The sequence below is a fragment of the Scatophagus argus genome, chromosome 4 (genome assembly GCF_020382885.2).
Source record: "Scatophagus argus isolate fScaArg1 chromosome 4, fScaArg1.pri, whole genome shotgun sequence".
Taxonomy (NCBI): domain Eukaryota; kingdom Metazoa; phylum Chordata; class Actinopteri; family Scatophagidae; genus Scatophagus; species Scatophagus argus.
This window is the reverse complement of record NC_058496.1, coordinates 7,484,167-7,498,150: the sequence shown is the minus strand read 5'-3', so window position 1 is coordinate 7,498,150 and position 13,984 is coordinate 7,484,167. Positions and strand designations below refer to the sequence as shown.

Genomic DNA, 13,984 nt, shown 5'->3' with positions numbered 1-13,984 from the left:
ACCTATGAAGAAAATTTCAGTGACTTTTATTATTTACATTTATGGTCACTATTTCCTCCAGTGCATTCATTGACACTAACTGCTTATAGTCTCACACAAATCTGCGGTCCCCTCCTTCCCCTCACTGGAGAAAAATAAATGTCACTCATGTTGCAGCCCATTTGATAAATATGATATTGAATATTCTTATTATTACTTATATTGCTGTTTTAAATTGTTTTTTTTATTTATTAAAAAAATAGTTACTGAAGTTGTATGATTCTTTTTAGGCTTCCTTTCTAAATTTATATTAGCATTTGTACGGGTTTTATGAGTAACCCAATAATCACATATTCGGTTAATATAAAGGGTAATCATCTCTAGATATTGTACTCAAAGTTGTCAGCGTCACCGTAAGATATAAGATTAACCACCACAGCCAGTTTTAAAAGAATCTGTTTCCCCTTTGTGGTGTGGTTTCATTTATTATGTCAGAGACTAACTCCTTTATGTAGCTTGTTAAAACTGAGGCCGTGACGTTGTGGTTGCTTTGTCTCGCGAGAGTTGGCACTGGTGTTCAGTGTAAACACGACTGAACCAGTGTCAGGTACGATTTTTAACGTTATCAATTCTCTTACACACACGAAGTTTATAAGTTTGACATCAAATCAAATTTTAATATCAGTGCAGCTATTGATAAGAATGGCTAAAAGTGCATGAAAAGTAAAGCAAAAGCATTTGCAGCTAGCTTGCTAACGTGCTGTTGTTGAAGAGCTCGGCTCTGGAAGAGCGAACAATACATACATACTACTTCTCAGTCTGATGAGATAAGCGCAAAGGTTGGCAACTTGTCGCCTGGATTAACAGATAAAGCAAGACTATAGTTGAATCAAATCCAATCAAATTGCTGAGCCAAATGGGAAGGTTTCACTGCACGAACATGAATAGGAACATGAAGGGGACTGGAATGAACTTTGACCCATTTCGGTGATCCTCAGCCTGCGTATCATCTTTCTGAGTTTCTTTCAGTTTAACTGTGATGTCGGTGAATATTTTGAAATTGCTCTTAATTGGTCTTAATGATAATGTAATCTAAATTGTTCCCGAGAGCATAACTTGTGGTTTTCAAAATGTTTCGTAGTGAAGTTAGCATTATCTTTACCTTTTAAAAATGTAAACATGAATTCTGTATTTGTATGCCTTTGTGACATTTCTAATTTAAGAGCAAAGCAAATTTGGCAGAATCTAATTAAGAGTATGAGGTGAGTCTTCATTCAGCCAGCCAGGGTTTCTCTGCCTGCTGACTTTACACAGTTAAATGGTTTATCTCACAGCACCATGCTGGTTCTCTTTTCTCCGCCCGGACCGCAGGATCTGAGCCATGTTGGTGCAGTCAGCCATACTGAACCGCCATGTAGCTGAAAGCTGCTGCAGGGTGTTGTGTGGTTTATCTCGACCGCTCGTCCACATAAGATCAGTCCATGTAGCTGAGCCGGGCACAAGAAGATCTGATGAAGAACAGCCCTGGGAGGCAGGAGGTGACCTGCCATTCTCCAGAGCTAAGATAGGATCTTTCTTCCAAGAAAAGCCGGTGTTGAAGAACCCATTTCTAGAGGATGCCTTGCTCAGAGGATATCTGAGGAGACACCTGCCCCAGGAGGTGAGTAGGAAGCCTTCAGCTGTGTCTTCAGCTGCTGTTGGAAATGTGTTATACAGAAATGTCCCAAAATGCTGCTACATTTGGACCCTCTGTACTGCCTCTGTACATATAAGTTGTCTTAGAGGCAAAGGGCAAGGGGTCACATTAACTAATCAACTTTTATTGGCAGTACATATATATATATATTTACATACACACATACTGAATTTTACTACTGCATTTATCCCATCCTTAGTTGAACACACACATGCAACACCCGGCAAACTACATGCAGTGAAACACACACAGGAGCAGTGGGCAGCATCAAGCGCCCGGGGAGCATATCGGGGGGTTAAGTGCCTTGCTCAAGGGCACATCAGCCAGCTAATGAAGGGGGGGGGTAGCATTTTATCGCATTAATCTCTCCATCACACCCAAATTTTTCCTGCCCGTCCAGAGGGGGAATCGAACCGGTGACCCTCCGATCACCAGCCGCTTCTCCAACCTCTAGGCCACGGCTGCCCCCATTTTATATGATAAACATATAAAATGCGTACAAATATACCTGGTTTAATCAATTGTTTAAAGCTTCAGTTACATGTCTGATGCACATTATTCCCTTAGTTTTGCTGCCGCAACATCAAATAGCTCATTTTCCGAATCAAAACTTGAGCAAACAACTGGATAAGTTCTATGTTGTCAGGCGATTTTGATCTGCCTCTTGTTCAAAGGCATTTTTCTCAGACCTGTGTGCATTTGGAGAGCGTGTGGCCAATGAGGTGGACGAGTGGGGCAGAGAGTGTGAGGTTACGCCTCCACGGCTGGCGCACTTTGACTCCTGGGGTCGCAGAGTGGACCACATCGTGACCTCTCCGGCCTGGAAACGCATGAAAGAGCTGTCAGCGCAGGAGGGACTGGTTGCCATTGCTTATGAGAGATCATTTGGGGAGTGGAGGTTAGGGGACTGTGGTACAGCAGTTCAGTAAACATTTTTAGCAGTTTCTAATAGGATAAGTTGTTCTAAATGGTGTGTGTGTGTGTGTTCCAGTCGTGTGTACCAAATGAGCAAGTTGTACATCTTCTCTCCCTCGGCTGGTCTCTACACCTGTCCTCTGGCCATGACTGATGGAGCTGCTAAAGTCATCCAGGTTTGTCAGGAAAGCAAATTATCTAATTAACATCTCACACTGTACAACCACAGTATTGTTGTTTTTGTGAGGTGACCTACATTTCTTTGAAGGCATGTAAACACGAAGCCTGTTTTTCATCATTTTATTTTTAATTACCAGAGCATGTGCATGACATAGTCTTGGCACTCTGAGATGTTGTCTCTGCACCTTCGGTTCAAATGTCCTCACGAGGAAACCTTTCTATCTGCTCTTGATCAAATGTCACTTAAACATTTAAAATGACAGCTTTGGTGTAGAAATATGGTATATAGTAGTTGTTAGGTGAAAAATATCAGAAAGCTGCATGTGAAAAAGTGTGTGTGTGTGTGTGTGTGTGTGTGCAACCCAGTAAGTTGCTGTAATGCATGTAAATGCATCCTTGTTTTAACCTATTATTATGAATGATGTTCTGGCCATGTGTGTGAAGTCTCTAGGTGTTTCATGGTCGGTAGATGAAGCCTACAGTCGTTTGACCACCCGTCAGCCTGAACGTTTCTGGACGTCTGGACAGTGGATGACAGAAAGACAGGGAGGATCTGATGTGGGTCAGTAGTGACGCCCACATTGTCTTATGTATATCACTCTATCCACTCGTGTTCTGGTGATAGTTAATTGATCTTTCGAGGAAATCTTTTTATACACTTACACACTTACTGCTTTTAGCTTTGTTGTACAGCACAAGACTAAGTATTATACGAATGGACCAATACCAAAAGTCGTAAAGTGGTATTGAGTACAGAGGTGTTGGAATAATTGAGCACAGTATCAGACTGACTTGTTGCATTTCTTCAGGCAGTGGCACGGAGACGGTGGCTGTTCCCCAGGCAGACGGTTCATACAAACTTCACGGCTTCAAGTGGTTCACTTCTGCTACAGATGCAGACATGACTCTCACACTGGCCAGAATACAGGACAGAACAGGAGCAACAACGCCAGTACTGCTGACTTCTGACACTCCTCTCACCTCAGTCATCACCCTTCTTGAATGACTTGCAAAGTGATTTTATTGCACCACACGTACGCTTGTCTGTGTCCCACAGGGTAGCCGGGGTTTGTCTTTGTTCTATGCAGAAGTGAGTAGAGATGAGGATGGCCGGCTGAAGGGTATAGAGGTTCAGAGGCTGAAGGACAAGCTGGGTACAAGACAGATGCCGACTGCTGAGTTGCTGCTGGATGGCCTGCAGGCACACAAGGTCAGTTATGCTGTACATTATCAGTTATTTCGGTTACGATAAACTGTGGACTCCTCCTCTGTTCTATGCAAGTATGATCAATGTCTATGTTATAGCAAAGCCACACTGGGTCAAGCGCAACTCAGTTTGTTTATACTAAAGCTTTGCTGAGTGAGAATATGCAAAACATTTCTGGTGTTAATCTGCCAAGTGGAACATTCACAGTTAACCAATCCTCCATAACAAAGAGCTATTGACTGCTAGAAGGCTGGATGTAGACCAGTTCTCGATGTTCTATTTGGGCTTTGCTATTTGGGTTCAAGGGTTGGTACATTTTGAGTGCTGTGTGGCACAACTCAGTGTAGTTGAAGTGGTAATTGTGAATGCAAATCAGCGCAGCATGGTTTGACATGGCGTGGCCCAAAGTGTCCCTGGAAAAGCCCCACAAATCATCTTTTAGATTCTTATAGCTAATTTGTTGGCAAATGCCCAAGGCAACTTGCATAATACCTCCACTGGGCTGGCAGACTACTTTTGACTTGCATAAGGGTTCCTGTTTGTACATTCACGTGTTTCACCAATACCCACAACACTGCTCACTCTATTTACTTTGTGCATTGTCTTTGACTTCTTTACATTTACAGCTTTCAGTGGAAGGGAAAGGTGTGGCCTCAATAGCTAACATGCTGACTATAACCCGGATACACAACAGCATCTCTGCAGCAGCTGCAATGAGAAGGCAGGATAGTCCCTGATCTACTGCTCTGCATGTCAGTCACCAATAACTCATTCCTAAAAACATGCTGTAAATAAGCTGATTAATAATGTGTGTGTGTTCAAAGGGTAGTGCAGTTAGCTCGTGACTATGCCACCCGCCGGACCGCCTTCGGAAAGCTTCTTAAAGACCACTCACTGCACATGCAGACTCTCTCTAGGATGGAGGTAAGCTTTTCAGGTTTGAACAAAACTACACAACTTCCACACAGTCTCCCATCATGCCTCACTCGTGCCTGCTTCTGACATGGACAGGTGGAGACTCGTGGAGCGTTCCTTATGGTGATGGATGTGTGTCGTCTGTTGGGCCGAGAGGAAAGCGGCATTGCGACCGAGCTTGATACACACCTGCTACGTCTGCTCACTCCTGTGGTCAAACTATACACTGGGAAGCAGGTTGCATTGGCAGCACAAATGTGATGAACTGTCATCCCGCTGTTTTCGTACCAGCCCTTAACTTCCTTGTTTTGTTTTGTCTCAGGTGGTGGCTGTGGTGTCAGAGGGTTTGGAAAGTTTCGGTGGACAGGGCTACATCGAGGATACTGGGCTGCCTGGGCTACTTCGTGATGCACAGGTAATATCACCAAAATAAACAATATTTTACAGTTTTTGCAATTTTTGAGCTTGCCCATCTCTTTCTCTCTCAGGTGTTGAGTATTTGGGAAGGTACTACAAATGTCCTGTCTCTGGATGTGCTGCGCTGTATGGCTCGTAGCTCAGGAATGGTTCTTCGTGCTTACTTCACCCATAGCAAGGTACAGATTCAGGGAATGAACCAACCAAACCGGTTCAGGAACTATGACATGAGTTGAGTTAAGTTGAACAGGAATGTAAAGTGCTCTTGTCAAATGTTCTTGTCCTTGAAGTCCCTGCTTGCAGGTGCATCAGGTGTTTCCTCATTGGCCCCAGCTGTGAAAGCAGTGGAGGGGGCTCTCTCTGAACTGGAGGCCTTTGTTCAGGTAGCGGCTACCAGAGCACCCTCCTACCTGGAGCTGGCAGCCAGAGACCTGGCATACAGCCTGGCTCGCATCTACGCGGGTGGGTACCGCAACCACACATGAACTCCTCTCCCTTACAAGAGTACTCCATTAACAAACACACACACACACAATACAGCCAATGCAGCAGAACCAGAGATACTGTCTTTTCTTGCTCAACACATTCCTCTTCTTTGTCAAAACCTTGATACCCACAATGCAACTCAACCGCCAACAGCTGGTCAGAGATTAATGTGTTATGCTAATAGCAGCTCTTGAGTCAAGAGCATCAAGCAGAGATGAGGAGTGGACCGCAGAGGTTTGGTACACTCACCTCACTTTAAGCCATAACCCCAGAGTTTTTTTCTTGTTCAAACTTGAAGTCTTCAGATACATCTGCCACTGACTCAAGTGACATCCTTGAGGTACTTTCTTCCATATATACAGTAGTGCTCCCCAAGACGCGTAAGCAAGCTTCGATTTGTGAGATTGTTGAAGTAGTCAACTATCTGTATGTTAACAGGTGCCCTGCTCATTGACCATGCATGTTGGAAAGGCGCCTCTCCATCTGACACCTACGCAGCTCTCAGGTAAGAAAAAGGGTAAAATTTCACTTCTCCTACTTAAAAAAAAAGATTTTAAAAAATTGCATCAATTCATAATACATGTTTTTGTTTTCCTTTATCAGATGGTGTGAACACGACTTGTGTCCCGTGGTCACTAAGCAGGCGAGAGGCTGCTACGATCCCAGCACTCCACCACTTGATGCTGCGCTGGTGTTTGACGGGCTTATTCAAGACTGAATGTTCACTGAATGTGCCTTACATTTATTCTGTAGTGGATGTAGTTACGGTAGCCTACTTTTTGTTTGTTTGTTTGTTTGTTTTGTGGATGACTGAGACCATTTTTGTATTAAAAATAATTAAGATCCACTTCTATATATGCATCACAAAAAATCACGAGCCATAACTCCACTTATAGCTGGTGATTGTAGCATATTTTCAGTCCACAAAATAACAAGAGCACAGGAAAAAAAGAAAAACCGACTGACGAAGATGCCGGAAGAGCCAAGTTTTACTTACATGCTGCATTCGAGGACTGTTGGGGAAGAATTTAAAAGGATATGTCAGCGTTAAAACAATGGAAAATACATTAATAACTTTGTAAGTTTGTACTATTTGTACGCCGCTTAATAATTTTATCTGTGACGACATTGCTTCGCTTGTGTTTTTATTATAGTTGTGTTTTATTGTGGCAAACTGTGTCTGAAATAAATGCAGTAGTTTGGGGGAATTAATAAATAAAGAATATAAAAAATATACACCTGAATTTTTTTTATTATATTACTATTTCATACTGTGCTTTATTTGCTTTTCTTGATTTTCTTTATTTTTCAGTATCGGTTTTGACTTTACCTGACGGATAAGCGGTATAGAAAATGGATGGATGGGTTTTGACTTTATCGTAACATGGAAATTCCGATTTTAAGGGGAGTCCTTAAAGGAAGCACATGTTAGCAAAACAGTAGGTGGGGTCTCAGGGGAAGGTGGATATGATTTACACGGACATTGAATCTCATCAACAGTCATCAAAAGAGATTTAAAGAAACGAATTGTATATGTGACAGTGAAGCTACATCTACAACAACGACGTGCATTTTGAGATTCCTTTTCCTCAGTTCTTTTTCCGGTTTAATTTCAAAGTCGGGATTGCAGGACTAAAACAACCCACCGCGGTCCTGTAAACGCAGCACCAGGATGGACGCGGCTCCAGGATAACGTGATTCATGGCTTTTGCTGTTTATCTGTCACTTTTGCTGGGTTTATCGTGTCACCAGCAGGTTACATCGGGCTCCCGGGCCCTCAGAAACCACTCTCGTGTGGGATTAGCCGCTTGGTCTTCAAACAACACACTAGCTAAGATGTTTCACAACAACGACGAGGTGGGTAGCTGCCAACGTTGTTTGACCCAGAACCCCCGTTAGTGTCTAAGTGTCTGTGCTGTCTGTTGACTAGTTAAAATTTGCCCAGAGCCTGATTTGAAGTTGGCATGTTGTTTTTTCCCCAGCGGTCACCTGACTGGAAAACTACAGACAGCTGATTAAGTTTGACTGTGTTTATAATGATTCGCCCCTAAACATGTATTACTTTCCAATATGATCGTGTCGCGGTAGCCCAGACACAGCTGGGTGGTCACAAGCTTATTGTCTTTGATTTATAATCTGAACTGGGGACAAGGAGATCCACGGCGAGATACTGTGTTTTCACTTCTGTCATTTCTCCACTGAGTTCATTTAGAAAGCAATGAAAAATTCCCATCACTGTTCAGCAGACCTCGTCAAGACTGGATTAAGAGTAATAAAGACTAAGACTATTTCTGATATCCTTCCTGCCGTTTAGAGACTGGGAAAACGTATAGTGTGAATCAAATCAGGACTGTAAAAGTTCAGTTTATGGCTAAACTGTTTTATTGGATCGCATTAGATTTTAGAGGTGTACTTACTGAAGTGACTGAACTAAACTGAATGAATGTAATCTGATGAGAAATTCATTTCTCAGTGTGGCAGCCGTTTCTTTGCTTTCTAATTGGCTTCTTGTAGTCAATGCTGCAAATCACTGAGCTGTTAAGCAGTCCCAGTGAAGTTCAGCTTTTTTAATTATTATTATTATTATTTTAAATCAGGTGTTTATTCTGCTGGATTTGCCCCAAAACATATATTACAGTCTGGTTAGTTTTATCCATTAACAGCCTCTCAACATATTTGCCAGAAAATGAAGTATCATGAAATAAATAAAAATAAATTAATATACTCCATCTTCCGCACCCACTCTGGTTACATGCTGCATATCCCCTCAATACTGTTATGTTGGCTGAAATTACAGGAGCACAAATCAGAATCAGAATCAGAATTCCTTTATTAATCCCTGGAGGGAAATTCTTGAATGGGTTAGAGTTAACACATTTCCAACATGTATTGGTTTCGTCTGGGCAAAATATTACAAAACGTGCACACAGTCTGTAGTGTGTGTGTGTGTGGTGTACCTGATGTATACTTAACAACAACATACACGCAGTGAGAGTAATAATAAAACATCCCATTAGTACGCTCATCTGGCCCTGCTCATAGTGATGTCTTTTACAGTACCTTCAGTTTATGGAGCTTTAACTTGTAAATGAAGTGTTATTTTTCACTTTGATAGATATGAGATGTGAGAAAGCAGTGGGGTTTTTTGGAAATACCGTAATATTTTGTGTGTGTCCTCAGTGTGACCTTGTGATGAATGTCAGCGCTGCAGACCGCTGTGCATTTGTGAAGAACACACCAGACTGTAGCATGGAAGATGGCTTCATCAACTACCTGCGTGTGGCTTTCTGTCTGCTTCCTCCCAACCTCACACCTCTCACCATCACTCTTTGTGTAAGACCTGTGTGTGTGTGTGTGTGTGGACAGTTGTCGCAAGCCAACATGACATGAAAGTCTGCATCTCAGCATCAGCTAAAACATTTTGAGGAAGTTAATTTTGCTTTGGGAGAACCGGTTTATTATCAAATCTCTGACTTACCAAGCTCAGTCATTCCAGTCTTTGCTAAACAATGTGTTTTTGTAAAAATGTGTGCACTTTTTTGAATTTCCTCTTATGCAACACAAATCAGACCGTCACACTGAAAGTAGCTTTAATCTGTCTGTGTAGAAACTAAATGGTTCATGTTACGGATTAGGAACATCAGAGTCCGTGCAGCGGAACAGGACCATGTTTACCAGGGGTCAGATTTCTTGTTTGTAGAGTACGACTCCAGCAGAGCTTCTGTCTTCTTTGAGTTCAGTGTTCAGAAAATAACACACCTTTTACTTTCTCCTGCATCTCCACAGATACTATGGCTGTTATTTTTGTTTGTCATCCTTGGACTAACAGCATCTAAATTGTAAGTGTCCCTCAAGTTGCCAGCGTCACTGTGTGTGTGTGTGTCACCGGGTTTCCTTTATGTGTCGGGGCAGCATGAATCATTTGAAATGATTAGTTTCAGCTATGCAAACTGTGCCTCTACATTTACAAGTCCACACCACAGCAGTCTACACACACATTCACACTTTCAGTGCGGTCAGCCTAATAGTCACATGATCTTGTGAAGTTTGTCCTCCTTGTGAGATTTCAGTTTGTTCTGCTTTTTCCACTCCGCCCGTCCTGTGCACTGCAGAAACGGAAACCGTACAGAAGCTGCTGCACGTTTAATATAAAATGTCCTGAACTGTTAAGAGGATATTTTGTAGAAATTCTGAGATGCTTTTCATCAACCTTTGCATTTCTCATGAACTTGCTCACCAATTTTTTTCAACTGTTCCTCCTCAGTTTTTGCCCCAACCTGTCAGCCATCTCTACCAGTCTGCACCTCACTCACAACGTGGCTGTATCCTTTGTCCGGCTCCACTGTACATCCTGCCTGAACAAAGTTCTCACTTTGTTCTTGTATGTTCTCTCATATAATCAGTGCAAAGCAGCCAGGCTGCAGTTCCTCTCAGGGCGATTGTTACTGTTTCCGTTTCTGCTACTAAATAATTATTTATTATTAGTTTTTTTTCCTTTTTTTTGTGAAGAATAATTTCCTTGACTGGTGTTTGTTCTGAGGGTGTAACATTTCTGGCTCTTGGTAATGGAGCTCCAGACATCTTCAGTGCCATTGCAGCCTTCTCCCATCCACACACTGCTGGGCTGGCGGTCGGAGCCTTATTCGGTAGGGCCGGACTCACACACTCTCACAAAGTCCCACAAACAGCTCAAGCTTTTTTTTTTAATATGATAAACAAGCTGTCGTCATCATGACTTCTCCCTCTCCCTTCCTCCCTCCACAGGCGCTGGTATTTTTGTTACCACAGTAGTTGCAGGAAGTGTGGCGCTGGTCAAACCCTTCACTGTGGCCTCCCGGCCCTTTCTGCGTGACGTCATCTTTTACATGGTGGCAGTGTTTTGGACTTTTGTCATGCTGTACAGAAGAACCACAACACTGGGCGAAATACTGGGTAAAGACATGCACACACACAGACACGCGTAGTTTTTTGGTTTCTTGATCAGATTGGCAGTTGCAAATTGATTCCTTTTCTTATGGAGCTGTTGAAGAGGTGTTTGCATTGTATGTGGATGAATAAACAGTCAGTCTGTGCGTTTAATATTTATTTTGTGAAATGATAGTACAACACGTGTAACACACTTCTATGACAGATTCTATGGTAGACCTTACAGAAAAGGATGTTTCTCTTTTTTTTCTTCTGTCCTCACACTTTCCAGCCTCAGACAGTTACTACCTCTGTCGAGCCATTTAGCTGACACAGTACAGTATATACAGTACACTGTATAGCAGTATACAGTGTATACTGTACTGTGAATGCAGCCACTGTATCACATTTCAAGAGCGCTTTCACTTCTGGCTCTGGTTTTTTTAAACACACTGTGACATTCAGAACTTCACATTGCTTATTTTCCTTTTCCAGCATATCTGGCCCTCTATGTGGTGTATGTGCTGACTGTCATCATCAGTGCGTACATCTACAACCGGCAGAAACACTCCATGAACACAAGTGTCCAGAACGTTGCACAGGTCCCAGGTCAGATAACACAACTCGTGCACACACAGACTAATAAAAAGAATGTTTCTGCCATTTCCAGTGGGGACTTCTATTTTTTCTTTGTACTTGCAGCAGATCTTTACTCGTCCGACTCGTCTGATGACGAGGTTCCCTGCCTGACTGGGAGGGGCTACCAGCATGAGTATGGTAGGAATGCAGTTAAAATACACCAGGACTTTACAGTATGATCAGGGCCATAACAGGCACGTATGTTTGTGTGTGTTTCAGAGTCAGAGTACAGGCCACTTCTGCCTTACTCTGAGTCCACCGGTCACATCCTGCTGAGCTCCCTGAACCCGGTGGACAACAGAAAGTGGAGGAGGAAACCATGGAGCTGGAGACTCCTCAAAGTACTGAAGGTGTGTGTGTGTGTGATGGTAGTCAGATGCAAGGAGCATCAGTCTCTTACTGAAGTAGTGAAAAGCTGTTTAAAATTGTTATTATAATGTAATTCTGTGCTCATGTCTGGCACCCATTAGACACCTATAGAGGTTCTGCTGCTGATCTGCATCCCTGTAGTGGACCCTGATAAAGAAGACAAGAACTGGAGACGCCCACTAAACTGCCTCCATCTGGTCACAGCTCCTCTAGCGTGTGTGCTCACCTTTCAGTCTGGATCATGTAAGTGCGTCACCTTTCACAATAAAGGCAGCATATAGAACATACTGCAGCACCCATAACCAGTTTTTTCACCTAACTAATGTCCAGTTGGAGATTATAAGATCCAGGGGCAGTTTCCTCTCTGGCTGCTGATTCTTCTGCTGGGACTTCTCCTCTCCGCTATTGTCTTCTGCACCACCACTAATGACCGTCCGCCCAAATATCATCCAGTAAGTATCTGTCAAGGCTGAACAGCAATATTTAATATGATAATATAACATGACAATATTTAAATGCTAACATCAGCTTGCTAACTTGCAGTACCGTGTCCACCATCCGAGTTTAGCATCTGCTATCTTGTTATCATCTGCTCCCATTTAAAGTTCAGATGAGGCTGACTGGACTGCCATTAGTGTTGCAGGTATTCAGTCATAAACCAAAGCACTGGACAAATAAATAAATGTGATCTGACGGTGGCACTACATGAAAAGTCAGGGGATCACCAGAGGATTCAGTCATCATCTGGGAACCATGAATGTCTGTATGAAATCTCATTGTACTCAATTCAACAGCTGTTGAGATATTTCAGTCTGGACCAAAGTGGTCGACTGAAAGGCTCACCAAACGACTCGGCAATAGCACAGCTGAAAACATAACGTATATATTCATCATTCAATCATCATTACATTCACTCTTAAAATCTCTTTTAAGAGATTGGATTCGTGTCGTGTTTCATTCATGCAGTGATGATGAAATATGTGTGTTTGCGTCTTGCTTTCCCCTCTAGCTCTTTGCTGTTTTGGGCTTCATTGTGAGTGCGGTGCTGATCAGCACAGCAGCCTCTGAAGTGGTCAGTCTTCTGCACATGCTCGGTGTGGTGCTGAGCCTCAGCAACACGGTGCTGGGGCTGACTCTGCTGGCTTGGGGCAACAGTATAGGAGGTGATATTTGTGAACCCCATTTTTCTTCTTGCAAAACATATACAAATATATGCTTGTATTTAAAACAAGCTCTCTTTTTCAGATTGCTTCTCTGACATCACCATTGCCCGACAGGGTTACCCACGAATGGCAATATCAGCCTGCTTTGGAGGCATCATTTTCAGTATCCTTCTTATATGAGAGCATGCATGTGTCAGTATAAAAACATAAAGACATGTACAACAGTGGCTGTTAACGACTGCATCCTTGACTGTATTTCCTTCAGACATGCTGTTTGGAGTTGGTTTAGGATGCCTGGTACAGATGCTTAAAACACAGTCTGATGTGGAGGTAATCTTATCAAACACACGGATCAAGAGCTTGTAACTGTGGTCAGACGTACAAAGAAATATGAAATGGTAGTCGTTCTGGAACCTGTGAACACGATGCATCTTTCCTCTTTCTCTTCCTCAGTTTGAACTACATGGCCTGTTGCAGTGGGTTCTTGCAGCATCTCTGGGTTTGTCTTTGGTCCTGTCCTTCGTCACTGTTCCACTATGCCGGTTCCACTTAGGTCGGATCTACGGTATCTTTCTCCTCATCTTCTATGCCACCTTCCTTCTCATTGCGCTGCTCACAGAGTTTGGCAAGATCCACATGGTATAGATGTGACACTACGGCCAGTCTGAAATGAGGAACGTCACCCCCGTAACGCAAAATGAAACACTGGAACAGCAATTGCAGACAAACAACATCCTCTTCTGCACGTAACATTAATGAACTATTTATACATAAATTAAAAAACTTTGTGCACTTGCTTTGATACCCTGTGGTTGGTTTGTGAAACCAAGCAGGCAAATTTATGGCAAACTGCAGACTGTTCTGCTCAGGAAGAGTTGAAACTAATCATCACACTGTGCCTTTATTCAAAGTCTTGTTTGTGCTGACTAGCGCTGTTGACGGCACTTTGTGAATCCAGAGGGAAAACACAGTTTGTAGAAATTTACTTTAAAACACTTAACTAAATGTACTGTAAATCGACATGTTAAAATGACCCTGTACAAATGTACTTTTGGGGAATTAAATCATTTTGGTTTGGTATTTGTTTTTACATGTTGGAGTAATAGTCTTTCC

The 13,984-nt window shown here is 42.7% G+C and overlaps 2 protein-coding genes across 3 annotated transcripts; both read left to right on the top strand.

The window, feature by feature from the left end:
* Positions 1-444: 444 nt before the first annotated feature.
* Positions 445-7,029, top strand: LOC124058259 (acyl-CoA dehydrogenase family member 11-like). The gene is made up of 15 exons (XM_046387310.1): positions 445-586; positions 1,351-1,639; positions 2,350-2,573; positions 2,667-2,766; positions 3,215-3,332; positions 3,580-3,722; positions 3,828-3,980; positions 4,604-4,698; positions 4,802-4,901; positions 4,989-5,129; positions 5,215-5,307; positions 5,381-5,488; positions 5,600-5,771; positions 6,234-6,300; positions 6,399-7,029. Exons 2-15 carry the CDS (start codon positions 1,361-1,363, stop codon positions 6,511-6,513), a joined length of 1,908 nt encoding a protein of 635 aa, XP_046243266.1. The 5' UTR covers positions 445-586; positions 1,351-1,360; the 3' UTR covers positions 6,514-7,029.
* A 191-nt stretch (positions 7,030-7,220) lies between these two features.
* On the top strand, positions 7,221-13,961 carry slc8b1 (solute carrier family 8 member B1). 2 transcript variants are annotated; one of them, XM_046387298.1, is made up of 15 exons: positions 7,221-7,652; positions 8,976-9,128; positions 9,582-9,634; positions 10,060-10,117; positions 10,336-10,441; positions 10,560-10,727; positions 11,196-11,309; positions 11,406-11,477; positions 11,559-11,689; positions 11,810-11,951; positions 12,039-12,160; positions 12,718-12,871; positions 12,954-13,034; positions 13,137-13,201; positions 13,325-13,961. In XM_046387298.1, the coding sequence occupies exons 1-15, from the start codon at positions 7,497-7,499 to the stop codon at positions 13,514-13,516; spliced, it is 1,767 nt and encodes a 588-aa protein (XP_046243254.1). In that variant the 5' UTR covers positions 7,221-7,496; the 3' UTR covers positions 13,517-13,961. The 2 variants fall into 2 exon arrangements, with proteins under 2 accessions (XP_046243254.1, XP_046243252.1); XM_046387296.1 differs by having other exon boundaries at positions 7,222-7,652; positions 11,403-11,477.
* The last annotated feature ends 23 nt before the right edge of the window (positions 13,962-13,984 follow it).